Raw genomic sequence first — 27,768 nt, forward strand, 5'->3', positions numbered from 1 at the left:
AAAATATTTATAATTAGTAAACATGTATTTCACTGGGATATAGCCAGTGCATTGAGAGGGGGGAAAAAAAAAATTAACAGAATACATTATCTGAATTGAGTCACAGGTTTTTTCTGGTTTATTTTTCATAGAAGGATAAAACGAAAGTTGTTAATATTAATGTCTTACCTGATTTCCAGACAGCCCAACTTCAGAGCAACATCTTGGTCTACGTGGTCAGCCATAGCCAGCATGTAGTCATTCCTCACCTAGGAACACAATCATGCAGCACGCCATCACTCGGACTCGGGTTCGAGTCTACGCGATACAGGCAGCTCATCCCTTTATAGCACGGGATCAGCTGCACTTTCCACGCGTTCCTGTTCGCGCAAGATGTGCGTGAAAGGAAAGCAAAGGCTTCGCTTGTTTGTATGGACTGAAAATGACTAGGAAGAATCTTTGCGTATCCCGTTAATGCAAAAATTCCTCTCCGGAACAGAAATTTTGCAGCAGAATGAGAGTGTCGTCCTTAACCGTGAATAAGTGGAGGATTCGGCCGGATCATTAAGCTTTTAATAATCGTAGCAGGTGGACTTGCAAACAATTCCGAGTAACAAACAGACTACTGGTCCCAACAGCTCTTGTAAGGTATAGCACAAGCGTCCCCAGAGACGCGTGCGGCCCGCTGTAATTCAACTTGCGTCAGCAGAGCTCTGGCACCAAAGCGCCGGCGCCGCACAAATAGAAAAGTAAAATGATTTTGCGAGAAGATCACCGGAACTTGGAAGTCAGACGTACTTGGTGGTAGAAGAAGTTCAGCGTTGGCTTGTCTTCCGTGAACTTGTTTAAGAACCCTTTTGGCAGATAGCGAATCCGTAGCTCATACCTGTGGAAGAAAAAAGGCCGAGTGCGACTGAGGGGGACCCTGAACGAACCGTGGGTGGAATCTGAAGATTTTTCATTTAGCTGATCCTTTTCTCTAGAGCCACTTACAATTATTTACCCATTTATACAGCTGGGTAATTTTACTGGAGCCATTCAGGGTAAGTACCTTGCTCAAGGGTACTACAGACAGAGGTGGGAATTGAACCTGCAACCTCTGGGTATAAAGGCAGTAGCTCAAACCCCTATATTACCAGTACAACTGATGAAGGGCAGTAAGTGCTTCCACCCCCTGTAGAGTCTGTGGTAATACCTTCTTATGATTAAAAAAGAAAAAAAGAAAAAAAGTCACACAGTGGAATCACTGATGAATTCAGTCTCACACGAACTCTGGCCACTCCATTTACGCACACAGCTGTATGTGAAAATCTGTTCACAATTTATTTCGTTCGTAAGTCAGTCGCTTCCCTTGACTTATCGATGGGTTTGGTTCCGTACAAGTCTCAGACGTCGCTATACTAAATTAAATTAATGCCCAAATTACTTTTACTCAGCTCAAACCGTAGACTAAAACTAATGCAAAAGTGAAAATAAAACAAAAGTGTAGTCTCTAAACTCCCGTCTCGTGGCGAGCGTTGCCCAATTCATCCCATAAACATGCGCAGTTTGTCATCTTGACATTAATCACCAACAGCTGGGAACGCCACACCGCGGAAGTGAGTTGAATTGAGGTGCTCTCACTCCTGTTCTCTTTGGATGTGCGCTACTACCTGTTGGCTTGGCAGGTAAACACAGGAAATTCAGGAAACAGATAATTGGATTAATGAAGAACAGAAGAATATGTAATAAATAAATAAATGGTTTGTATCTTGGGGGTGCGGAGGCACAGCGGGTTTGACCGGGTCCCGCTCTCCGGTGGGTCTGGGGTTCGAGTCCCGCTTGAGGTGCCTTGCGATAGACTGGCGTCCCGTCCTGGGTGTGTCCCCTCCCCCTCCAGTCCTGCACCCTGTGTTGCCGGGTTAGGCCCTGGTTTGCCGTGACCCCACTTGGGACAAGCTGTGTGTGTGTGTGTGTGTGTGTGAGAGAGTGAGTGATATTTTGTGATTTATCCATTTATCTAATGCTTTTCTTGCAATATTAATCTATAATTATTTACCCATTTAGGGGCACGGTGGCGCAGCGGGTTTTACCAGGTCCTGCTCTCTGGTGGGTCTGGGGTTCGAGTCCCGCTTGGGGTGACTTGAGACGGACTGGCATCCTGTCCTGGGTGCGTCCCCTCCCCCCTCCGGCCTTACGCCCCGTGTTGCCGGGTTAGGCTCCGGTTCGTCGCGAGCCCGCTCAGGACAAGTGGTTTTGAGACAGTGTGTGTGTTTGTTCAAATATTTGTAACCGGAGGACTTATCGCATGAAGACGTTGTGTACACAGCTGAACATATTTTGCGGCATAAGAATAAACACACACACACACACACACACACCGCTTTACAGGGAGAAAATTCAAGTCGCTACGAGCGGCAATACAACTCCGAGCTCATCGCCAGGCAACCGGCACGGCTGCTGCTTTGCAGAATTCGGTCGGCAATTTGCACGACTGCGATGCAGAACCGCTATCCCGCGCAGCACCACGCGCTATATTTAGTTTCCGCGAGTTATAAAACATTCTTACGCATCCATAGGGCTGACAGCCACGCCGACGAAGATGGCTATTTAAGGGGAACGTCACGTTCACCAACGATGCCTCACACTCTCAACTTAAATGGGGCGGCCCGGTAGCCGTCTTCCTAAACCAGATATCGCTTCGTGACGAAACGGCAGGGCTTTAATAAAGAATGCGGCGCTCGGGATCCGAGAGGAAGGCCGAACCCCGGGACGACGATAACTCGGGGGCAGATTTCCTCTTCCGCGAAGTCCTGCCGCAGGGGGTGGGGTACGACCGACCGTCACAACGCCAGGATGCGTGACCTCGCTTGCCCCCAGCGAACAAACGCTCTCCAACACACCGACAAGCGCAGGCAATCGCATAACACGATGCACGACGGTGTATTTTAGAACGATCGCGAGAATAAGCCCCGGCGACGCGCCACACGTCTGCCTGCAATTAACCCGAAGGACTTACATAAGAGTTGCCAGCGAATAACATCATCCACACAGTCACAGGCTGCTCTTACACACTTCACCCCGTAGATTTCTCAACAATGCTGGGAAAATCCGTTCCGCTACAGCGCAAAGCTCCCGACCCGCAATAATCAAACGCACATCTTTTGGTTTTCGCCGATGGACTTACAGAACGTGTCTGCCGGTGCGAACCGTGCAACCCCTTTAACCCCTTCGAGTAATAAAAATTGCTGTGTCATAATTAATGTACAGCACAGATTCCATAAAAAGCATATATAAAATCATACGTGGTTCTCTTGCTTATGTTACGTTTCATTACACCGATTCAATTTTGTAATAATAATAATATAATCATCAGTGTGATTTATCATCATTATGATAAAAATAAAACCAATATTTATTTTTTATTTTTATTTACATAGAGCGCTCTTCTCACACAGTGACACAGAGCGCTTTAACATGGGAATACAGCAAGAAAAATTGATACAAACAAGAAAGACAGTCAAATAATGGCTACCATAATGAAAAAATTATAGAGCTATATTATCATCATTATTATTAACAAACACTTAGCTGACACCTTTGTCCAATGTGTCTTAAAATGTTAAATATACAAAGTAGTTCACCCACCTACACACACACACCCACACCCACCAATTCACCTGAAGCATGACTGCAAACCCACGCAAACCCGGGCAGAACGTGATAACGTGCAAACTCCATCCAGACTGTGCCGGATTCAAACCCACGTCCGGACCGACGGCCCAAGAGTCGCGATGCACCAGGGCTACTTTAAAGTACTAACTCCACATAGAGAGGAGAGCCACGTTTTAAAAAAAAATGTTTCGGCAATGAGGCTGACCGAGGAACGGGCCAAACGGGATGGTCTTCGTACAGCAAGCGGGACCACAATAAACACCTAAAACATCAGCACCGCAAACAAACACGCACATTACAGCGCATCAGCCGTCAGGCGAACGCCCACGCGGTGCAAGCCGCCACACCGACTTGAGGGCGAGATGTTAAAAATCGCGCAGGCAGAGCATGCTGGGAAGATCCGGTGACGCCGAGGAGGAACGACCCGACAGCGAACGACAGCGAAACCATGTTCTCCTTCCAATTAGCTACCGAGCGACACACACAGAGATGTACGAACGCCCCCGCGAGCTCATATCTGTCGACGTATAGTAATTAACACCGGTGACCGATGCCATGCGCCCGTCCCTGGTTTCAAGCATGGACCTACGCGAGGTTCATCATATAAATATAACAGACATCTTATTTCTTTGCTGGGCTGCAGTTACCGGAGCTGTATATATAATTCAGTTAGCCTGATTTCAAGAGCACGAAAATTAAAACGCTATCAATATTTGGAGCTGTACCCTCCGCAGCAGTGCCGCGAACTCCCGCGAGTAATGATGCTGGAGGCATCTCCATGGCAACGAGGACCCGCTGCCGACTCCCGAACGCCATTGGCCTTTTCCTGCGGGTTATTACACCTTCCTACAGACCGGATACGTTTCTCCTAAAATATTAACGGCACGTTCCTATAATTTAAAAACTTGCGAGTTGTCTTTCTGTTGCGTGTATCCCTCACGCTTGGCGGCTGAGGGGGGTACCTGCAGTCGTCGTGCGGTTGATTCAGCTCGTACTTCTCCCTGACGTGGGACACGCCCAGGTCGGGATGGAGCCAGTGGACCTCCCCTGAGCGCAGGTGGCTGAGGCGCAGGCCGAAACAGGGGGCGCTCCTCACCTTGTGGATGTCCACGAACCTCTGGATGATACCCTGCCAGTGAAACACACACACACACACACACACATATCACATCTCCCTCCCCTCATAAGGGCCAATACTAAGAAGATGCCTCGGGTTCGGAAAATTTTTCATTTCTTCTTGGGGTAATGAGGTGTGATAAAGGTGCAAACCCTATTTATGAAATAAATAAATGAATAAAATAAAATTGCCTGATATATTATTTTGTGCAAATTCACATTTATCTCATACCCACAGAAATTAAAGCTGTCAGGTCGATGGCTCATATGCTCTAATAACAAAAACAAGGCGCATCTCCCCACCCCCCCGCAAGCCCTCGGCGTGACCCGTGACTGTAGTCACACGACCTCCGACCCCTGCCGCTCACCCGCACGTCGGTGCCGTCTCCGTGGCGGATGTTGCTGGCCCAGACACCAGGCTCGCTGTCGCTCTCGAAGTAGTGGAAGACCTTGAGCACCCGGTCCGGGGCCCCCGGCGAGCGCTCGGGCCCCTGGCTAAACCGGGACCTGGCCCCGGGACCCAGGGTGTGGTTTAACCTGGGGTCCAGATTCGATGCTGCCATGGCTTTGTTGGGTGCTAGGGGCCTGTCATATTCTGCCCAAGGAAGGACAATTTACACAGTGAGGTTACTACATTCGTGGCTGCGCTTGTATAAATTGTAATAATAATAATAATAATAATAATAACAACCATACTTGCAATAACAGAAGTCTGAAATATAGTGCCTTTCAACAACACATATTGAAATGATATTACAACTGAAGCCTTATAAAGAGCAATGTAGAGTATTTTTGAGAAAAAAATTAAATGTTAAGAGTGCACTCAACACAAAGCCCTACATTCTGTACACTATCTATGTGTATTTGTTACTGCACATTGCAACCTCAACATTTCACGGAATGTGACACACTAAGTACTCAGCTATATATGGCCATACAAAAGCTGTTTAAAGTGCCACAGTGGTTAGAGCCCTCACCTTGCACCTAATGGATATGGGTTCAAATCCCCCTATTGCCCGTGAGCAAGGTATTTACCCTGAAGTGATACTGTGAAAGTTCCCCAGCTGTATAAATGGGTAAATCAATGTAGCATTGCGCTGGTGGGGGGTTAATAAGAATGGAAACCACCTCCAACGAGACAAACAGAGCTGGTAAAATGTTCCTATAAACACATGTATATATGTCTGCTACAGTGGTGTAACAATGGGTGTAGTGCGGTAACCAAAAATGAGCAGTATACCATATAGAGTGACACATACACACACACACACCTACAGGGGGTGACAATTACTTGAACGTGGCGGGAACATGCCTACCCACACCTCACTCTTGCCGTTTCTTGTTAACATCTAATACGTGTTAATCTAATATAATCCCTAATATGTGACAGTTGGACTTTTCCCAACACCAACACAACTCTGTATGGCACAAACATCACGCAAGCTACGCGAGGCTACTTCTACAATTTCGCTGCCGTGCTAAGATAAATACTTAATAACGCACTTCAGTTCTTAACCGGAGGTGACGTTCAATTTACCCAAACCGAGTGAATAAATTACACTTATTTTCCAGTAGTGTAAAACGTTCACGCGCCAATTTACCCAACCGCCTGCCTTATTTCGCACAGCCTCGGCTCGAGAAATGACCCGTTGGCGCTCGCTGGTCCGTTTTGGCTCGTTATACCAGTTAAATTAAACACCTGGTTCATTATGGGATATAAGAATCCCCAAAAGTAGATCATTAACGCATGCTTCGCTTCAGTTTCTTATTTAATTGAACACAAAAAGGACCGGTACATGGCCAATCTAGGGCTCCGCGTTCTAATGTCTCATTCTGCTATAGAGGGGTGTTTTTAATAGTCATAAATTGCAGATATATATATTTTTTTTTTAATAACAGCAAGCAATCTATTATTTCAACAGCCGGTTAGATATTTGTGCATCCATTACAACATTTAAACGCCCAATTTCTCACACCGTCTGTCATCAGTTTATAAGTTGGGCTCAAGAACAAGTAAAAGGTAGTGGTCAACGGCTGGACCTTCCTGTGCACCCAGCGAAAAGCACGTGCGCGTACACACATGCACACACGCACACGGGATACTGCGTCGGTATACACACTCGGTGCTAAGCAACACACTGGGATTTCTAGAGCAGCGCTTCCTTCCCGATTTACCCCCTCGTCTGCAAGAAGCGTCTGAAAATGAAACGCAGCGCAAACATGAAATAGAAACTGCTGCTACTTTTCGTTGTGACCCTATAAGAAAATACAGATAATGAATAAAAGGGTGGAAGGGGGGGGGGGGGAAACACCACACCAAAAAATATATAAACTATTTGCATATATACTGTATATATAAAACCTACTGAATGAATTAATGTAAATTTAAATACAGACCTATCGCACACCAAGCCCTGGAATGATGTGACAAATATTAAAATGAACAGCTGCTGTTCAAGGTATAACATAACTAGAGCGGACTACAGGCGGCCTGGATACAGCAAGATATTATTCATATTAAAATACAGCCGGGGAGATGACACACATAAAGTGCTGAAGACAAGAGAAACGTTTCGTCTACGAAGATGGAAAGCCGAAGCGAAGCGGCGAGAGGCTGCCGGGGGGGTCCCGAAGATCGGACGGCCCCCACCTCCGCCGTCCTTATGGACGCAAGCGAGGGCCCCGCCGCTGTCCTTATCTATCTCCTGCAGCCCAGCCCAGGCTTCCCACGTTCCTACCTTTGATTCGCACGGGCCAGCAGGTACACACCACCTTGGACTTACGCCGGGACAGGTACCCATAATCCATGGGAGATCATGGGTGGCGAGGCGGAGCGCTCCACTGCGTGCGTCCACTCCCGCTGCGGCCAAGGGAAAAAGGTTCGATTCCTGACCCCGTGCAGTTCTTCCTTGGCTCACACATCCGTCCTCAGAGTGAGAGGCGTACGCACGCACGCACGCACGCGCGCACACACACACACGCACACACGCACACACACACACACACACACACACACACACACGCACACCTCCAGCCTCTGTTTCCCTCCGCCGTCACGTCACATCCTGACTATCACAATGCTCCTCGCCGTTGCCGGTATCCTACTGAATCATCCCGGCCTCGTTCCTGCCCCTCCCCGTGGGGCCTCAAGCACGCCTTTAAGTGCACCTCTGGGAAAGGGAGTGTAAAAAGAATTTTTAAAGAATTTAAAGAGTCTCTCAGAAGACGTCGATTGTTTTAGCTGCTCCTGGGAGCTGCGTGCAGGGGTCGGAAGAGAGAGTACCATACGAGAAAAAAGCACAGAGGCAAAAGGGAACGCTGCTAGGTAGACGGCTTAGGGGCGGAGCCGGAATGCTACCAGGTAGACGGCTTGGGGGGCGGAGCCTGGATGCCATCAGGTAGACGGCTTGGGGGGCGGAGCCTCAACACACACTACCTGGTTGTGGACTGAAAGTTAACCCTTTTGCTGCAAAACGCAAACACTTGTAAACGTTGACTTGTTTGAAGTGCTCCGATTTTTTTTTTTTTTTTTTTATCAGTATAGGTGTCATGACATGAGATGTATGACCAACATATGTATATATAAGCAGAGTTTTATATACGTATGCAAACTGTAGAATTCATGTATGCAGTATTACTGTACCCCAGACTCAATCATTATATTGTGTACGTATATATTTATGTGCATGTGCATATAGGTATACAAACACAAATATACATGGAATTTATTCATATCTATACACACGCGCATATGCATATTCAAGTATATCCACTTATTTTACCACTTGTTTGCAGAACAGGATGAAAAATGCTAAGTATGTGAAGGATCAGCATTTATTTGGTTTTTAAAACATTGGCTTAAAGATCCTTCCGTTTCTAAAATCACGTACGCTTCACATAAAGACAAGGAAAGTGACATCATCTCAAGGTATTCCGGAATTCCTGAAGGCGTTTCCCCCCCCAAACAGCGTAAACAAAGGTGGTTAAAATGACAATAACACTTTTACACAATGCGGGTGTGAGGAAGTCGGCGCTGCGCACGTGTCTGAGATCAGGGCATTGCGGATCGCAGCCGACCAAACCCCACGAATCACGTAGCGGTTACCGACTCACACCTGTCCAGGTGAGTAGATTGGTCATGATCCTGAGCACAGACACAGTCTAAGGACTAAACAGAGCGGTAAGGGAATATTTTCTCTGCAAACTTCCGATCAGGAATAAAAAAAGACAAAAGGCAATAAATTTGATTTCCCTGATTCAGAAGATCCATCTTCCCTTCGGTGCACAGTTACCGCTGCACTCAGGCCTCTCGCTGAACGAGGTCATTATTCCTGCCAGCTGTACCGGTACTGACCGCCGCAGGTACCGACCGCCGCACTGCGCTCCTGTTCCATCTCCGCTCCCTGCGCTGGCACCGACGGGGTGTTTGGTTGCCTACAAATGAACCGCTGCTCAAGGCAGCGCCGCGGCTCGTAACGAAAGCTCCCCCCTTCCGTCGTCGTCGTACCCGCAGGCTTCCCCGGCTGCAGGACCGAGAGGAGCTCGGCCGCCGGGGTTCAAAGGCAGGACGCTGCCCACGCCGCTAGCCGTCGGACGCGACGCTTAGAGGCCGGACGCGAAACCCACCGGCGTCGGGGTTCCTCCTCTCCATAATTAAAAGTGACAGTGCTGCCGCAGACAGAAACAAGTGCTGGAGAGCGGTCTTCCGCCATCACTTACACATCAAGTGTCATACTGAGCCAAGCGCTTTCCACACACACACACACACACACACACACACACACACACTTTCTGAACCGCTTGTCCCATACGGGGTTGCGGGGAGCCGGAGCCTACCCGGTAACACAGGGCGTAAGGCCGGAGGGGGAGGGGACACACCCAGGACAGGACGCCAGTCTGTCGCAAGGCACCCCAAGCGGGACTCGAACCCCAGACCCACCGGAGAGCAGGACTGTGGTCCAACCCACTGCGCCGCCGCACCCCCTTTTTGCACTTTACACAGTTTCCCAAAAAACCCAACAGTTTGAGAGCTGCTCCCCTCCGGTGAGTTCACGACACAAAACAGTCATCATCATTATTATTAAAGTGATTATTATGTATTCATTTTAGTTGACCGCTTTCTCCAAAGCACCGTAAAATGCTTAGCCTGGATACTTGGCTGTACAGCCGGCTAATTTTTACTGTATTAATTCAGAGTAAGTACCTTGCTCAAAGGGGGGTATGGTGGCGCAGTGGGTTGGACCGGGTCCTGCTCTTCGCTGGGTCTGGGGTTCGAGTCCCGCTTGAGGTGCTTTGCGACAGACTAGCATCCCGTCTGGCGTGTCCCCCCTCCCCCTCCAGCCTTACGCCGTGTTAGGCTCCAGCTCTCCATAGCCCCGTATGGGACAAGCGGCTCAGACGGTGTGTGCGTGTGCGTGTGCGTGTGCGTGTGCGCCTTGCTCAAAGGTACTCCAGCAGGAGATGGAATTCCAACCTGGGACCTCTTTGACTGCAAGGCAGCAGCTCTCACCACTGCACCCCCTGCTGGCCCAACCCTAGTCTACCCTGAACACGTAGCACAGAAACACAGAAGTGTGTCAGGCATCAACACTAAGGTCCAGGGCACCCAGGAGGAGGAAGGTGGTACTGAGTCCAGCGTAAAATTAACAACCACACAAGTATGTACTGTGTGCGTCGCCAACCGCACTCCTCACTGGACAACAGAATCGCACTTTACTGTGACGTGAAACACTTCCAACAGATCGACACCACTAGCTCTCACAAATCAGAACCAGCACTGTTTGCGTCTGCTAAATCAAGTGAAATGTAAGTGGGATCAGGTCACATTCACATCATTTTTAGTCAAACAAAAAATGAAAATTTTCATGCCCATTTATTCCTAGAGCTGCTGTTTTTTCCCCCCCAAAGTGATTTACAGTGTAGCGCTACCCACAACTGTTTACCCTTTTAGCTGGGTATTTTCTTTTTACTCCACCAATTCTAGGGTTATTACATTGCTCAAATAGGGGGTGCGGGGGCGCAGAGGGTTTGGCCTGTGCCTGCTCTCTGGTGGGTCTGGGGTTCGAGTCCTGATTGGGGTGCCTTGCAGTGGAGTGGCGTCCCATCCTGGGTGTGTCCCCTCTCCCTCCAGCTTTGCGCCCTGTGTTGCCAGGATCGGCTCCGGATTGCCGCGACCCCAACTGGGACAAGCAGTTTCAGTCAGTGCGTGTGCGTGTGTATACCTTGCTTAAGGGTATTAAAGCAGTAGATGAGATCTGAAGGCAAGAGCCTTTGAACCACTAGACTACCATAAGTCATATCCTAAACTCCTTCACTGTGGCTGCTGAGCAGGCTCTGTCCTGCGGTACATTGATCATGCGCAACACGTCCGAGCCAGTAACGAGCAGAGAGTCTTCACCCCGCCGACACCGGAGATCATTCTCGATCCATTTTTCATCAACCATTGATTCGGAATGAATAATTTAGCGTGTTGCGGTACACGGTCGTCGTAACAAGGTCAGAACCACAATTACGGCCCGATACCTTATTACGAGAACGAGCCGAGCTGCGCGATCAAAGATGATGCCGTAAACGTGGCTTCGCTCAAAGAAGCCAAATTGCTCCCCTTGACTCCGTTTATGCTCCTTAAAGCTTCCGCCTGCTAATCACCTTAATGTTCTGTTGATTTAATGCTTACTAGAGTGCTCTTTCAGTCAAATACAGTCACGAGCAGCACTGCCGCATCCATATTTATACATATCATATTTCACACTGTAATGTTGAGCTAACACACATCACATCTGTACCAAGGTAAAATAATGCCATGGTAACCAGGTGTAAAAACATATTTCCTACTGTGGTAACTATTTCCTTTACACTGCGGTCACTAGAATATAAATCTGGTTTTTAATTTGACACCTTTGTCCAAGATTACGTCCAACCTTAGATGATGAGACTTTACTATGGTTTACCCATTTATTCAGTAATGTATTCTTACTGTGTCAATTCAGGGTAAATATCTCAGTCAACAGTGGCACAGAAAAAGTGGGGATTCAAACCAACTGGAACGGCATCATTATTGTGACGATTATTATTGTTATCACTGATGTTGCCATCAGGGGCAGCTGACAGTGTAATGGGTAAAGCTGCTTCTTTTTGGACCCAAAGGTCACATGTTAGATTCCCACCTCCGAATGTTGCACCCTTGAGCAAGGTACTTACCCTAAATTGCACCAGTAAAGTTACCCAGCTGTATAAATGGGTAAATAATTCTCAGTACCTTAGCATTGTAAGCTGCTTTGGAGAAAAGCATCAGCAAAATGAATAAATGTAAATATGTCATACAAGGTGGCACACAGTGTTGCAGAGTCAACTTTAGAATGGTTATTACCGTATCAATTAAGGGTCAGTACCTTAATCAAGGGCACCACAATAGAAGTCTGGATTCAGACCAGCTGGAATTGGATTATTATTATGATTGGCCAAGGCAGTTCATTGTTATGCAATCACTTTTACAATGATTTTACTGTATCAATTGGGGGGTAAGTAGAAGTGGGGATTCAAACCCAGCACTCTCCGATTGCAAAGCAATGACTCTAACCACTCCACCACCTGTTGTACACTGCTGCACAAGCCCATGTAGTCCCCTCTGAATATACGGATTATCCACAGATACAACGTTCTCGCAAGAACGCCAATGAAGTAAATGTTCTTATTGTGCAAAAACTGCACTCTGGACTGCGGTGCTTCGTCACTGGTAGTAAGACCAGCAGCGACGAGACACCGTCTTCGTTACGCCGTTTATTTTTTAATGCGCTTTGGTGTCGGAAGAACAGCGACACAGGTGAGAGTGGAAGAGCAGGCTTTGCAGCACCCAGGGTACTCAACCGCAGTGATTTACTGAAGCCATTCACTCAAGACAGAAGTGAGGCAAACAAGTATAGAAAGTGACAGCACTAAGGGCTCAAGTGTTTAAAAGGTGGCGCACTCACCTGCATAGTAGGATATCCTTGAAATATCTGGAAAAGAAAGATAAAAAAATTAGTATGTTTGACAGCAGTAGGTATTAATAAAGACACATTTACGTTACTTCATTTAGCAGACAGTTTTCTCCAAAGCGACTTCCAATGAACAGAACAGTGTTATCAGGCCACACACCTTATTCACCGCGGTGACTTACACTGCTAGATGCACTACTTACACTGGCTCACTCATTCACACTCTCTCTGTCACTCACACACTATGAGGGAACCTGAACAGCATGTCTTTGGACTGTGGGAGGAAACCAGAGCACCCGGCGGAACCTCACGCAGACACGGAGGACATGCAAACTCCACACAAACTGAGTGGGGATCGAACCCAAGTCCTTTCACGCCACCAAAATGCTACTCGCTGTGCCACCCGATACACTGCTTTGTACACTGTTTCTGGTGATATCTGTTGATGCACAGCAGAAGAAACAGAGCAGTGCCTGAGGCCATATGGAGACCACCCTCCAGCTGGAAAACGCTTGGCCCTGCCAGGAGGGGGCGCCCCCACATTCCTTGTTGCTTTGGATGGCATCATGCAGCGCAATGCACTGGTGTGGGCTGAAAAAAAAAACAAGAATATTCGACACAGGAGAGCATTGATACAAGAGAGCCTTACTCTTAGTCTGCATGTGCTTGCTTTGCATAGCAGCCCCCCTGTGCTCTTCATATTCCAGCGAAACTCCTACAAATTAGACCGTTTGCATAAATTCTGCTTGAAATGCACAGTTTCAGCAGGTAACATGCAGAGCACCTCCATCACTAATGAACACAGGAAAAAAAAATGACAATATATGTTTTTTCTTCTGTTTTAATCCCTAATAAAGTCAGAGCTCAGCCAACAAATATTTATCCTGGTGTGGAAACATGCGCGAAGACGAAGGAAACTCCGCCACCCCTCGAAAGCTCTTTGATTCTGAGCGGCCCGGTTTCCGTCGCTGGACCCGAATCATAAATCACACTGTGGGTCCCCGCGCCCTCTCGACCCCTCCCCCGCAGCGCACTTTCAATGCCGATGCTTACCCCACACACACACACACACACACACACACACACACACACACACTCTACAGTTCTGTGCATTCCCACACTCCAATAATTCAGACTACTTGCACTGAACTATGGTGTGGACACACCACCCAGTGTGTGCAGCATATTATAGTAAATATTAGTGTAAAGCAGGGTGTCGGGTAACAGTCAGGGAGAGTGTTTGCGCTGAAGTGCCGCAGGCCGCTGCGATGTGCATCAGGCAGGACGCCGCAGTGGAGGCAGGGACAGACGTACACGGGTTGAGCTGGAATTAGCGTCGGACCCAAATCCAAACCCCCCAGCCCAGGAGGTGCGCGGCACCAGCGCTACACACTGTGCCACACATTAAGGCCCATTGCCTGGTGTGATGGAGGGTGACATTCACCTGCTTGCACTTTCACTACTTCAAAATGCCAGTGAGGCATACACACATCATCAGAACACACACACACACACACACACACACACACACACACACACACACACACACACAAAGTGGATCACATGAGATCAGTAGTGTGGGAAAAATACCATACTGTACCATCTGGCACCTTTACCCAAACACTGAATAGAAGCACAAAAATAAGGTATCAGTAGAAATGGAAAGAAGGTACACGGAGAAGGCAGAGATAACGCCAGCGAGCAACGGGGATCTATTTATAGTCCCGGTTCTCCTCCACGTCCTGCTTCACGGCTGCGTGAAACGCACGCGAGAAAAAGGGACGCATCTCAGAGTCCGGGCCCTAACCGGACCGGCGTCGCACGTGTCCCGTCTCCGAGCGCCAACCGAGCCGATTGCGTCAGTTTGCAACGAGCAATTATTACGTTCGCGCACCGAGCCGCTCGCAGCAACTCGCCCGTTAAAATAGCAGGGTTATCTTTACTCTATCAAGAACGGCAGCAGCAGGCGGGCGTCTCAAACCAAGAATCTTCACGTGATGCGGAAACCACAACCACTACACCACCTGCCGGCCATGCAGCGCAGCACATTTACACAGGACCCCCCCCCCCCCTTTTGCTGTCATGCCTTTAAACTGTCCGCACACAGACTTTCACTGCCAACAAACCCTTTTTTACGTTAAATCTTCACCCTTTATACATATTTAAATACCGGCACACAAAATCAACAACCAGTTTAAAAATTCTAACCATAAAAATCAGAAATTCCCTTAATACTTACATTGTAAGTCTCTATTAATGGAGGTCTTGCAGAAGTAAGGGGGGGGGGGGAGGCTTATAGCGTAATTTACAACTTTTCGAAAGCCGACAGCAGTTAGCAGTTATGAAATGAACTCAAAGTCACAGCACAACTTCTTCTTTCATAAAAGCCAATCAATGAAGGCTTAGAAAGGCTGCCGTTCCGAAGCGTGAGCCACGTTCGTACCGAGGAAGGCGGTCGGAAAAGCGCTTACCGCACATCACAGTGCTCCCATTGAATCGCGCCGGAATGGGAATAAGACCCGAGAGCGGCATAAACGCGTATTCCTCAGCAGGTCGAAAGCGCTTTAACCATTTTTCGGCGCGCGCTCCGGTAAGACAGGAGGACGAGCGAGCCGGCGGAGCCTCCCGCGTTCCAGAAGCCCGTGCGAGCGGCACAAACAAAAAGGCGGCAAACCAGGATGGATAAATGAAGAGGTGGGGAAGGAGGGCGGGTGCGAGGAGCGAGGGGCACGCAGCAAACGGGACGTATCCATCGGCAGACAGTCGCTGGCTTCCCACTTGGGGAAATGTGTGTGAGAGAGAGAAAGACCCTCCGTGTTACGCAAAACACCTCCTGTGAATCAGAGGCGATTCACGTTTATTCGTCTAGCCGACGCTTCTCTCCAAGGCAACTTACGACGTTAAGATACTTACAGTTACTTACCCATTTACATTTATTCATTTAGCTGACGCTTTTCTCCAAAGCAACTTACAATGTTAAGGTCACAGTTATTACTTGCTTATCATCATTTACCCATTTATACAGCTCGGTCATTTTTTGCTGGAGCAAAAGGGTAAGTACCTTACTCAAGGTGGGAATCAAACCTGCAACCTTTGGGTGCGAAGGCAATAGCGCTAACCACTCCACTACCGGCTGTCCTGTACACAGCTGGCTCTTTCCCTCCCCCTTTCCTCTTCTCACTGGAGCAAATTAGGATAAGTACCTTGCTCAAGGGTGGAGGTGAGACTCAAACCTGCGCCCTTTGGGCGCAAAGGCAACAGCTCTGACCACTACGCCACCAGCTGCCCCTGACATCTCTTAAACACCACAAATTCAACCGGAAAAGAACTGCTCACAAAAAAACACTCAATAATATTAGTTTTAACTCCGAGTGTCCACAGATCCATCCCTGGAAACAGTGAAACCAGGACCTGTCACCACACAGGACCTACATACAGAACACTCTCTCTCGGACGGAAACTGCTTGTCCCAAGTGGGGTCGCGTTGAGCCGGAGCCTAACCCAGCAACACAGGGCATGGGGCTGGTGGGGGGGGACACCCAGGACGGGATGCCGGTCTGCTGCAAGGCACCCCAAGGAGGACTCGAACCCCGGACCCGCCAGAGAGCAGGACCCAGTCAAACCACTGCGCCACCGCACCCCCATCAGACAGAACATGATTTATTATTTATCATATGGCGTCTCCAGCTTATTGCTCAGCCATTCTGGGGGGTGCGGGCGGGGAGGAAGTGCTTCCCTACTGCGTGCGTCCGTCCCATAGGGCACCCTGCCGGAACACACCGCTTCCTCGGTCACATCTGTTGAGGCCGAGCAGCGCCATCGCGCGCACCGGACCGGGTACGAACTCTGGGCTGAGCCCGAAACGATGGCCTCGAAGTGGCGCTGCTTCACCCTCCTTCATGCGATCTAAGTCGAACCCGCGCACGCAGCCCCTTGCCACCCTGTGGGAAGGCACCGTACCAGCTTTAAGCGGCAAGACGCGAAGTTGGACGCTGCATTTAATGTGACCCTTGGAATGAGCAGTCCATTGAAAATATGCAGCTCCTATGGTTTCTAGCTCCACTTGTGATCATTTACATTATTTATTTATTTATTTAAATATTTATTTTAATCGCTCGATGCAAAAGATGACAGCAACAGTGTGAATAAAACGTACTGTGCGCCAGAACAAGCTCGGCTTTTCGCGTCCGTATGCTTATGTCACATGGCAGAGCGATGAGGACAGAGCACGTTAAAAAGATGAGGTGTCACTCTTATCGACAGAGCATCCGTCCTCAAACGGGAATGAGCAGAAGAAGGAATTAATACATAAATCTGGAAATTTCCTTGACCGCTTTCGGGCTTTAAGTCAACCCTTTCTCCAGCGTAGCGTCTCGTATTTATCAGCTGCAGTTGAAAATTATTCTTTATACTAATGAACTAATGGGGGGGATCCGGTCATATGACTGACCGACTCCAGCTCATCATATATGTGTTTTTTCCCCTCATCATTCTGAGCCGACAGTTACCTTGTTCCAAGTAAACAGATTTTTTGCGATTTAACAGCTTTTCAGCAAATTTTATTTCAACATTTTTTGTGTGTTTATTTTAATTAGAGCAAATATTGCGCTGTGTGCTGAGCTTTTTTTAAAAAAAAAAAAAAAAAAAATTGTACAGCATTTCATTTCACCCAGTATCCTAGGGAGAAAAATTAACAATGACCTTAATGAGAGTGGAGACTGATGCAAATACACAATACAATGATTTATTCCAATTCTGCATTTCTAAAAAATATTTATGTTGCTATTTACTGAAATGTGTATACTTGAAAATGAAATTGTGATTTTTTTTTTTAAAAAACATTTAAAAAAAAAAAAACCACACACCTTAGGTTTCATTTAGCTGAATAATCACTTAAAGCAACTTATTTCTCTATTTCCATTTAGGTTATAAGACCAATAGCCCAACTGGATGTGCACTCCAAAGTTTTATTAAGTTTAATTTTTTTTTTTTTTTTTAAATTAAATAATTTTGCATCATCATCATCATCATCATGCCCAGGACAGCGGAGCAGCCAGTTGGCCCTGGACCAGAGGCCAGAGGTTTTTCCACTTCTTTTTTTCCTGTTCCGGGGCTTATTTTGTTATCCTCTGTGGCTTTTTCGCTTTTCTGACACCTTAAAATATGCAGCTCAGTTGTTGTTACTCATGTCAACTGTGTGCGTTTTTAATGTGCATTTTCTGTAAAGAACCTTAAAGCAAGTGCTCTAGAAGGGCACCAAAATGAATCTCAAAAATTTAATGCATAAATAGTACTGTATTTCATTCAGAAGTATTACTACGGTCGAGAAATCCTTCGTCATGCATCCTGCCAGCTGCCTAAATGGGAAATATTTAACTCTTTCACATCCGGACCATTTAACTGTCTGACACGAATGGCACAATCAGACAAAGGAATAAAGAGTATTGTGACTGCACTCTCACGGTACCGATAACATTAATGCCCATAACAAAAAGGAAGTGGCTCATTGGAATCTGCAAGCCATTGCTTCACTGGGTATATGTTGAAAAATGGTCTGCGCAACTACTTGTCCAGGCAACGGTGACATCCCGTCTGGACTACTGCAACTCTCTTGTCTGGCCTTCCTGCTACTGCCATCAAACCTCTACAGCTGAGGCAGAACGCTGCTGCACGAGTTGCGTTTGACTCGTCGAAGCGTTCCCATGTATCTCCTTTACTTATTTCTCTGCACTGGCTTCTTATAGCTGCCTGGATCAAATTTATGACCCTAGTTATGGCCTACAAATGTGTCAATGGAACTGCTCACAGTTATCTACAGGACTTGATCATGCGCTACACCCCAACCGGACCACTACGCTCTTTCATATCTGCCCACTTGGCGGTCCCACACATGAAAGGTAAACACGGAAGTTCTCGGTTTTGGCGGAACGACCTCCTCCTCTCACTCAGGACTGCTGAATGTTTGTCCACATTTAAAAAAGGTTTTAAAACCAATCTCTTACGAACTCACTTTACTCGTGATCTCTTCAGATCATCTAAGGTATAAATGTTCATGCCTGTAAGATACACATGTTCACATCATGCTCAGATCAGCCCTTTACAGAGCCACTCCTGCAATGTAACAAATGTTTATATGTACGTTCAAAAAAAACTACTAGGATGGTGACTGGGAATCGGCAATATTCTGGTAAAGGTTTATGCAACTACTTGTGTGATGAACGCCGGTGCATACTGTGAAGGGAAAAAAAAAAAAAAAAACTAACTGTACTTAAGAATCAGTCATCTGCAACTACGTCTCTTTCTCCATGTAATGAACAAACTATTTTCTATGAGATGTAAGTCGCTTTGGAGAAAAGCATCTGCTAAATGAATAAATGTAAATGTAAACCCTAATTATAAACTTAGAATGGTGTCACTACTGCCTTCCTTTCAAAATCCCATAATCAATCACTGCTTTGTATCCCTAAAAATGATGGGAATGGAAACAAGGCAAAAATTATGGGGAAAAAATAAAACAAAATGCCATGCATGTTGAAATAAACCAAAACTAAAACATCCCACGCCGGTTTTGAAGCCAAAACAGAGTCTGCAGACACCTGACAAAAGTCACAACGTAGAGTGTGCCAATGTCTTTAAGAAGCTCTCACACGTAGTACAAGTTAAAGATCAGAAGGAAATGATATAAATGAACCCTCTTCATGGTCTATGAAAAAGGGGACTTGGGCTTTGATTTGATGATTTCACTATGTTCCGGTTTTAATAAAAAAAAAAATAAATAAATAAAAAAATTATATATATTATATATATTATTAATGGCCCGATGTAGTAGAAGTGACAGGCAGTGAACATGATGAATGATTAAATGTTTCACCCGAAACAAAAAAACAAACCACTTTTGTCTTCTCAATCCGCCGCATGATGCACCGGTGACCTAAAACACCTGCAGCACCTCTATGCACTGTATTAAACTTATTAATTTACAATACACGTGCAGGATAATTAATCAGGGCAAGCATTATCAAACGGAAATCCGATATCCCAGGGCCGTCTTCGTTTTTACACACCTTTTTAAATTGTTGCTTTTTGCAGCGATGCACAAAGAGGTCACGTCATCCGCCCGTCGCCGCAACGGCTTCTGGTCCAGAGAGGACGGAGCAGTTCGTAGGCTGGGGAAGATGTGACCCAGATACACATGTGATCCGTTTTCCCCCCCACGCGCATGGTTTTTCATAATTATAAATAATCCGTGTCAGCTTGTTTTACTAGCAGCAAGAGATGCACATCAGTGCTTCCGCATGACTTATTATGCAGCCCTTTCTTCTGTTTGCAGCTTATTGGATAATCATCGCTCAACGCGACAAAAATAGAAGGACAAAGTCGCATTGGAAGCCAAAACGTCCGTGCATAAAAACATCGACGGGCGATGCTGCCAAAAAGCATTCAGGCGCCGGAAAACAAAGGGACTTGGATATTTGAAAGTCTGACTTTAAAATCAATTCACTCATTTAAGAAAAGAAAGAGTAAGAAAGAACCACTAAAGAGGCCAGATCATTCAGACTAACCACGTGCATGGTGACAAAATTATTCCACTTAATAGCTATGCATAAAAAAGCCAACGTGTCCCACAGTGGCATTCGGTACATTTCTCTCATTATCCCACAATAACCTCCTTGCTGGCCTGGCAATGAATTTTACAGCATGGGGTTTTATTTCCCCTCCTCCATCGCCTTCTTGCGTTTGCCCACAGCTGCCTTAACCGCACTCCACCCCTTTTCTCAGCGCTGCTTGCTTCACGTCATTCTGCGCCCCACGTTAAGAACACCGACATAACTATCAGCAATAATATTGACAAATGTATGGCGGTGCAGCAGCTAATATGGGTTTGACAAGGCTCGGCTTCTGCTCGGTCTGTGTAGAGTCTGGAACGTTCTCCCAATGTTCTCATGCGTTTCCTCCCAGTGCTCTGGTTTCCTCGCACATCCCAAAGACATGCGTCTCAGGTCAACTGGCAACTCCAAACTGGCCTCAGCGTGTATGTGGGTATATGTGCGACTGTCCTGTGATGGACTGGCATCCTGCCCATGGTACCCTGCCTCACCTAACCTACTGCCCAATGCTTCCAGGATAGGTTCTGGACCCCTGCGACCCTGCCTCGCACCATCGGTTACTGGTAGCGAATGAGTAACCTTAGCCAACACCGTAATCCACAACAGCTCATGATTCCTCACGTCTAAACAGCTTGATTTTTTTTTTTTTTTTTTTAAACTTCAGTCCAAAATTTATTCATACATGTTTTGCTAAACCATAATTAAAATAATGAAAAGCCATAAACTGAGGAACCAACACCTGTCTAGGTAAGTTTTATAAACAGCCCATGTATGAAAAAGGAAATCTTATATTTTAATTACTACTTTATTTTTAAAGCTCAGCACTGAGGTTGACTACAGATTGGAACATGCTCCTAAATTCAGCTTTTAAAATAATCTTTCTTAGATGTTTTAAACAACACAACAAAAATTTTCAATGTTCTTAGTTATGCTGATTTTTGTGTTGATTATGACTAGTTAAAGTTTACTTATTAGCAAAAATAACACTAATTCTTCTGGAGCGTCAGTTTTAGTTTGGTACTTTATAGCCACTGGAAGGTTCTAGAAGGCACCAGAACTTTCTAGAAAGTACCAAATCATTATAGAAAGCATCAGATCCTAAAAGATACTGGAATATTTGATGCTAAATTTCAGTGCCAAAATTTAATTCCAGGAATGTGTACTATTTTTAAAACCTGACAAATAGTAGGAACTAACGCCAAAAGTATGTTTATTCTAACAAAAATGAATGGAAAATGCAAAAAAAAAAAAAAAGTTTTGTTAAATCAGAGCAAAAATTGCAATGTATTTATTGAATAAGAGATCTGGAAAAAAGAAAAAAAAAAAAAAAAAGACAGATTTGTTCCACAAAGCAACTCTAGTACGTTGCCCAAGAGCACAGTAGCGGCACCCCTCCTTCGGGGTACGAACCCTAACCCTACACCATCCAAACTGCTCATTCTTACCTTTTCTCCGGTCGGTTGCAGCACACGCGCACCAAACCCGGGCTCTCTCTCTTTTCTACAAAACTATTAGGCTTCGTTGTTTTTCCGACGAGCCGAGCGCGTTTGCTCCTGCCGACGGCGTTTCCACTCGACAGGTATCCCGCAACTGGACCGAGAGACTCCGCCCCCCACGATGACTCGATAGGTTCTTTGTTCAATTACCAACCAAGGTTGGAAACCCTCGCCGCTACAGCTCTGCGTTGCAGTGGATGTGTACAGACTAGCAAATCATTTCACACATTTCAACAATGCAAGTTTCACAACAATTCATCTGTCGTCTTAGGATGATATCCTTAAATGATTTTCAGAGGAACTATATCCAGGATTTTCGGTAACAGGGCTTTTATATATTCTACAAGAATAAATAGGCCATTTTACGAGGCCAACAAATCAATAGCTCCAGACACCATTTAAATAAGCGGTTTGCTCATATTATCCTATGACGCCTTCACCAATAATAGATAATTTGGCCGGCAAATTTTGCATCACCTGTGAATTTCCGTAACGTCATACCGGCATCTATAGACGTTCCCATCAAATAAACTGACAAGCTGCCACATTGATCTAATAAACAGAAAAATCCATTACGCCGTCAATACCTTCCCCACTTGTACCCGCGCAGCAGTATGGATTGTGTGATGTTAACGCTCACGGAGCTCGAAGGATCACGTCTATCTGTGTGTGACATTCGACAGCGACAGTGTGCGAGATGAGCAATAGGTACCGACTGAATAAAGGGAAACTCAAATCTGACAACTGTTATCAGTCATCCAGACAGGTTGTGTCGAGTCTGACACACAAGCGAGCCTGTCTGCAGTACTATATGTATAACCACACACACACACACACACACACACACACACACACACTCATATGCATACACAGCGACTTATTTATATACCACTTACCGTATCAGGTTTGTACTGTAACCTACCTACATACAATCACTTACCCACTGGGTAATTTTTACCGCAGCAATTTAGGGAAGTAGCTTCATCAGGGGTACTACAGCAGGTGCCCAGAGCCTGGGACCCTCTGAGTGGAAGGTGATGCCTCTAACCAGCATGCCACCTGCTACCCTGTCTGTATTCCATTCACATGGACATTCCAAAAGGGGGGCGCGGTGGGTCGAACTGGGTCCTGTTCTCCAGTGAGTCTGGGGTTCGAGTCCCGCTTGGGGTGCCTTGCGATAGACTGGCGTCCTGTCCGGGGTGTGTCCCCTCCCCCTCCGGCCTTACGCCCTGTGCTGCCGGGTTAGGCTCCGTGACCCCGTATGGGACAAGCGGTTCGGATGATGTGTGTGGACATTCCAAGACAGCCAATGCCAATAAGCAAAGCAGTAAGTTAGGACAGTGTCTATTTCATTCTACTATCACATTTACCATGGTTATGAAAAGTGTCCTTATTGTAAAACAGGCCCGATGCATTTTAAATCAAATACGGTTTATACTAGGTACATTTTTTTTTAGCCACATTACAAAAATGTCACCCACTATAAACATATCTGCATGTACTAACACTCTATTAGTGTTGGGAATATTTAGTCCAGGATAGAGAACTGTGTATCGCTTAAAAATAATACTGCGACGATACATAATTGTGATGTAGCAAAGGAACGTGTCATCTGTATTGCGAACACACAGACGGCCCACGGCGGAGGATGGATTCCCTCCTCGGAATGCGCCGACGAGCCCGACGAACGGTATCGATCAGCGGCAGGTCAGAAGCAGATGCGCCGCTGCCTCCGAATTTCATCATTAACGCGGCAACGGGGCCGCGCTCAGCGTCCCTGGTGCGAAAATACGCTCAGATCCAGGGAAACTCTGCCCAGACACAAAGCGCACTGCTTTCAGACCGCACTCCCGAAATAATGCCACATTTACATATCCCTTCCACATTTAATAATTATTCATTTTCTGATCCATTTTTCCAGGAAGATGTACGTAGCAATATATCAGCCAAACACTGGAAATGGGTACTGGGTTCATTAATTATTCCCCCCTCCCTGAAACCCTTCCTGTGTGACTCATGGATGTTTCATAGCATTTCATCACTACAAGACGTCTTGATCAATAGAACGGACGGATTTTTTCCGTCACGCTCCTAGGAGGCGGTTCAAGGTATCATGACACCAGGTGACACCCTCTGATGACATACAAACCCAGATCCAGCGTTTTCTTCCCAGCTGCAGACCCACCGGCGTCTCGCCCGGAATCGAACCAAAGCGGCGGAAAACGAAGGCAAAAAGGGGTGAAGGTGGCGCGGACGTCACCGAAGAAACCCAGTCCGAGGCATCTGAGCGAAAGCGTCCGTTCGGATGAACGCAGCTGGTTTCCATTACCTCCATCTCATATTGTTATCTTTTGGAATACCGGCCTCCGGCTACTCCAGCGCTGGACAATCTTAAGGAATCAGGTCGCAGGAAAGCCGCGAGACGCCGCCGCAAGTCCAGATCTAATTAAATTTACGAGAAGCTCCCGACGACAGTCTGAGCTTCATTCCACCGATTAGCCTGTGCGTGAGGAATTTGGCGATATCGCCTACGCGAGTGTCGGAAGGCCTGTTTTCATCGAGTCGAGCCCTCATAATGAAAGTGACACCTGGGGCTCCGCCGTTCCATGACTCTCCGGCCTGTCGGTGCCTGTAGACGTCAACACGGCGCGGTAGGTGAGCCCGGCGCGAGAATCCGCGACCGCGACACTACGCGCCGTTCCCTCGCGTCTGGAGTTCCGACGCAAGCGGCCGCTTGCACGGCGAACGCGACAAATTCCTTACCCCGAGGACGCTCGCCCGTCCGCGGCGCGGTCCCAGGTACGAAGGAGGAGCGTCGCAAGGCCTGCGAGGCGCCGCTTCACAAATACGCCTCGTCGCAGCGGTATCGCACACCCCCCTTCCTCTCGCCGGCCCTGGGCACCACGTGGACCGACAATACACCGAGGCGACACGCACACATACCTCCGGAGGCACAGCTCAGGAAATTCCAGAACTGCATGTCTCAGTAGGCTCCGAGGGGAGAGTCCTCGAGCGATCCTCTTCCTGATCTGCTCCGCACGCCGTCTCGCACAGGCGCTCACCTTCTCCTTCCTCCACCCCTCCGCCCAGCCCACACCCCGAGTCCCGAGCCGACGCTAAATCACCGCAGATCCACAGGTAGGATAACGCGCCGCGCAATCGAGCCTCGATCGAGGAAGCGTGTCAAGACGGGCAGCCGGGAAAAACGCGGTGCACGGTCTCGGGAGTTCACCTGGTGAGAACTTAGATGTGCCACAAAAAAAGAAGAAAAAAAAAAAAAAATCTATTTTCAGTCTAGAATTTTCAAGAAAGCCACCCTAGACGGAAGCCACCACATGAAAAAAGGCTTATAAGGCCTGCTTCCAAATATGGACTTTTCAGCTGCAATCTCAACACACACACACACACACACACACACACACACACACACACACACACACACACCCATTTCGTGAGGTTATCATACAAAAAAGCAGACCAATTATTATTGATTAATAACACCTAATTTACATTTATTTATTTAGCAGACGCTTTTCTCCAAAGCAACTTCCAATGAACTCCATGTAGTCTTATCAGCCAACATACCTTATTCACCATGGTGACTTACACTGCTAGATACACTACTTACACTGGGTCACTCATCCATACATCAGCGGAAAACACTCTCTGTCACTGACACACTATAGGGGAAACCTGAACAGCATGTCTTTGGACTGTGGAAGGAAACCAGAGCACCCAGAGGAAACCCACACAGACATGGGAAGAACATGCAAACTCCACACAGACTGAGTGGGGATTGAACCCACATCCCCTCATGCCACCCAGGCACTGCGAGACAACAACGCTACTCGCTGTGCCATCCACACACATAATTATATCCATTACAATAATACACTATATAAAGCAACTACAACAAAACTCACAAAATCTGCTTTTGGACAATTAAATCACGTACAACACCAACACGAATGCATCCTTGAAGATCCCACAATCTGTCAATATGTTTAAGATAATAAATCAGTCAAGTCTTCACTGCCCTTAAAATGCTCCCCTCCAGAGGAATCTCACCATCGCTGCCTTTCATTCATCAAGAGAAAAGCAAGTACATCTCCAAATTATTTTAACAGCTTGACAAAAGTGGAAAAAAGTGGAATTTGCAATATTCCAGAGTGTATTTTGAGCAGTGACTCTATTCCTTCTTATGTTTTCTTTACAAATGGAACAGTAATGACACATTTGCTGTCACCGGGTAAAGTAATGCGGAGTAAATGTAGCAGCGATATTTGACAAGACACGCTTCATTCGCCTGCGACCACAGTTTATCTTCTGGTGCCGTATTAAATCGGCTGGAATGACTTCTGGCTGAGCGCACCAATGCGAACACGACTCCCGCTGTACTCAGACAGTATCCGTAGGCCTAAATGTTCTCTCCTCAAAAAAGCAAATTGCGTTATACCATACCGTGTGTTGGGGTCCCGCCCCTTATTTCAGAACTCAAAGGCTATTTTTCCGTTGTATCATTATTCTTCATTAATTTTTACTCTATAACTGTCCAGGATGCCTTAGATAGTTAACTTTATAGTGATTTACCAATTGACGCTGCAGGGGATTCTTACTTTATCAATTCAGGTTAAGTACGTTGATCACAGCTGCAACAGGAGCGGGTTCTCGACCCAGAACCTTCACACGACCAGGCGGAAACCCTAACACCTATGCTTTTCAATACCTCTTCATTATAGCCTCTTGAGACCCAATCATTCATCTTGTCCACTGTAGAAGACAATTTTTTTTTAAGTGCATCTCCCAAACTGTACATGCAAAGTATGCTGCGTGCCGAGTCCGAAATCAACTTAGAGAGGATATTTTATGCTTTTAAATGCCACATGTTTGGGAGGAGGGGCTTGGGCAGCTTCCTTGAAATCACAGAAATTCACCCAAATACCTCCATCGCTGCGTCTCAGGAGGAAACGCAAAATTGTAATTTTTTTAAACTATGCAAATTTCTTTCAAGCTGATTTGAACAGTGATGAATTAGTGTGTGGCATGGTGGCACAGCGGGTACCGGTGGTGCTTCACAGCGCAGCACTGGCCTCAGTGGCACTTATCCTACCTACCCCACCTCACGTATGAATACAGTTTAGGCTGAAATGCATTCAGTTGGGTAGTTGTGGAGTGAAGTGATTTATTTACTTTCTAAAACTATTACCCAACTTCTTTTTTCCTCTAGGAGTCAGCAAGCTGAACTTTTCAGTAATGACCAGACATTCAGAAACCTATAACACACCCACAGTGTGGAGCCAAATACCACAGGCTTGCAGAGTAATATATAGCACATCGATACACTCCTCATTACCACACGCCAAGGATATTTTTCAGCCGTTTTCTCGGGTCTATTCTGGATGCAAGTTAGAGACAGTACCAAGGTGAGAGACAATACCACTGAAAGAACAAAGACATATTCTAAGCAGAGTAAAATGCTACACCTCAGTGTGACCTATAGCCCAGATGAGCCCTCCTCACAGCTCAGACACTCTCGATTATGGGGCACAAGGCAGTCGACCAGACTGTCACCCCAAAACCTAGCGGACACGATCACTCTCTACAGCCCACTGAAAGCGACCACCAGTTCTCAGTCTTGGCACTGATGCGGTGGAACGATCTCCCTCTGTCCCTCGGAACTGCTGAATCCCCCCCATGAATCATATCTCTAGACAGTTGATATACAGTGTTTTACTGCAGATGCAGAATTCAGTCAGAGCCCATTTTGAGTTGAAGGTGATTTACAAATGATGCACATCTAATTTAGAGCTCATCTACAACTGATCTGCAGCTGACGGATCCTCCACGCTGGTCAGAGCTCCTGGCCTCCTGCACTGCGGTCTCCTGCATACGTGGGACAGAAAATGTACCGCACTTTATAAAGACAACGCCAACCGTTCA

The 27,768-nt window shown here is 46.7% G+C and overlaps 1 protein-coding gene across 12 annotated transcripts in view; it reads right to left on the reverse strand.

Moving 5' to 3' along the window:
• The window catches only part of LOC108940645 (focal adhesion kinase 1-like), a 65,740-nt gene that overhangs the window by 36,525 nt on the left and 1,447 nt on the right, over positions 1-27,768 (reverse strand). For 2 of the 12 annotated variants that reach the window (XM_018762911.2, XM_018762913.2), the window contains exons 2-7: positions 12,720-12,746; positions 7,488-7,609; positions 5,118-5,344; positions 4,596-4,762; positions 778-865; positions 169-248 (exon numbers count right to left, since the gene is read on the reverse strand). In XM_018762911.2, the coding sequence (XP_018618427.2) occupies positions 169-248; positions 778-865; positions 4,596-4,762; positions 5,118-5,344; positions 7,488-7,557 (632 nt within the window). In that variant the 5' untranslated portion in view covers positions 7,558-7,609; positions 12,720-12,746. Of the gene's footprint in view, positions 1-168; positions 249-777; positions 866-4,595; positions 4,763-5,117; positions 5,345-7,487; positions 7,610-12,719; positions 12,747-15,196; positions 15,367-24,591; positions 24,641-24,771; positions 25,391-27,768 lie in introns of those variants that run through there. The other 10 variants (XM_018762916.2, XM_018762920.2, XM_018762921.2 and 7 more) reach the window with 7 other exon arrangements.

This window comes from Scleropages formosus, chromosome 18 (genome assembly GCF_900964775.1).
Source record: "Scleropages formosus chromosome 18, fSclFor1.1, whole genome shotgun sequence".
Classification (NCBI taxonomy): Eukaryota; Metazoa; Chordata; class Actinopteri; order Osteoglossiformes; family Osteoglossidae; genus Scleropages; species Scleropages formosus.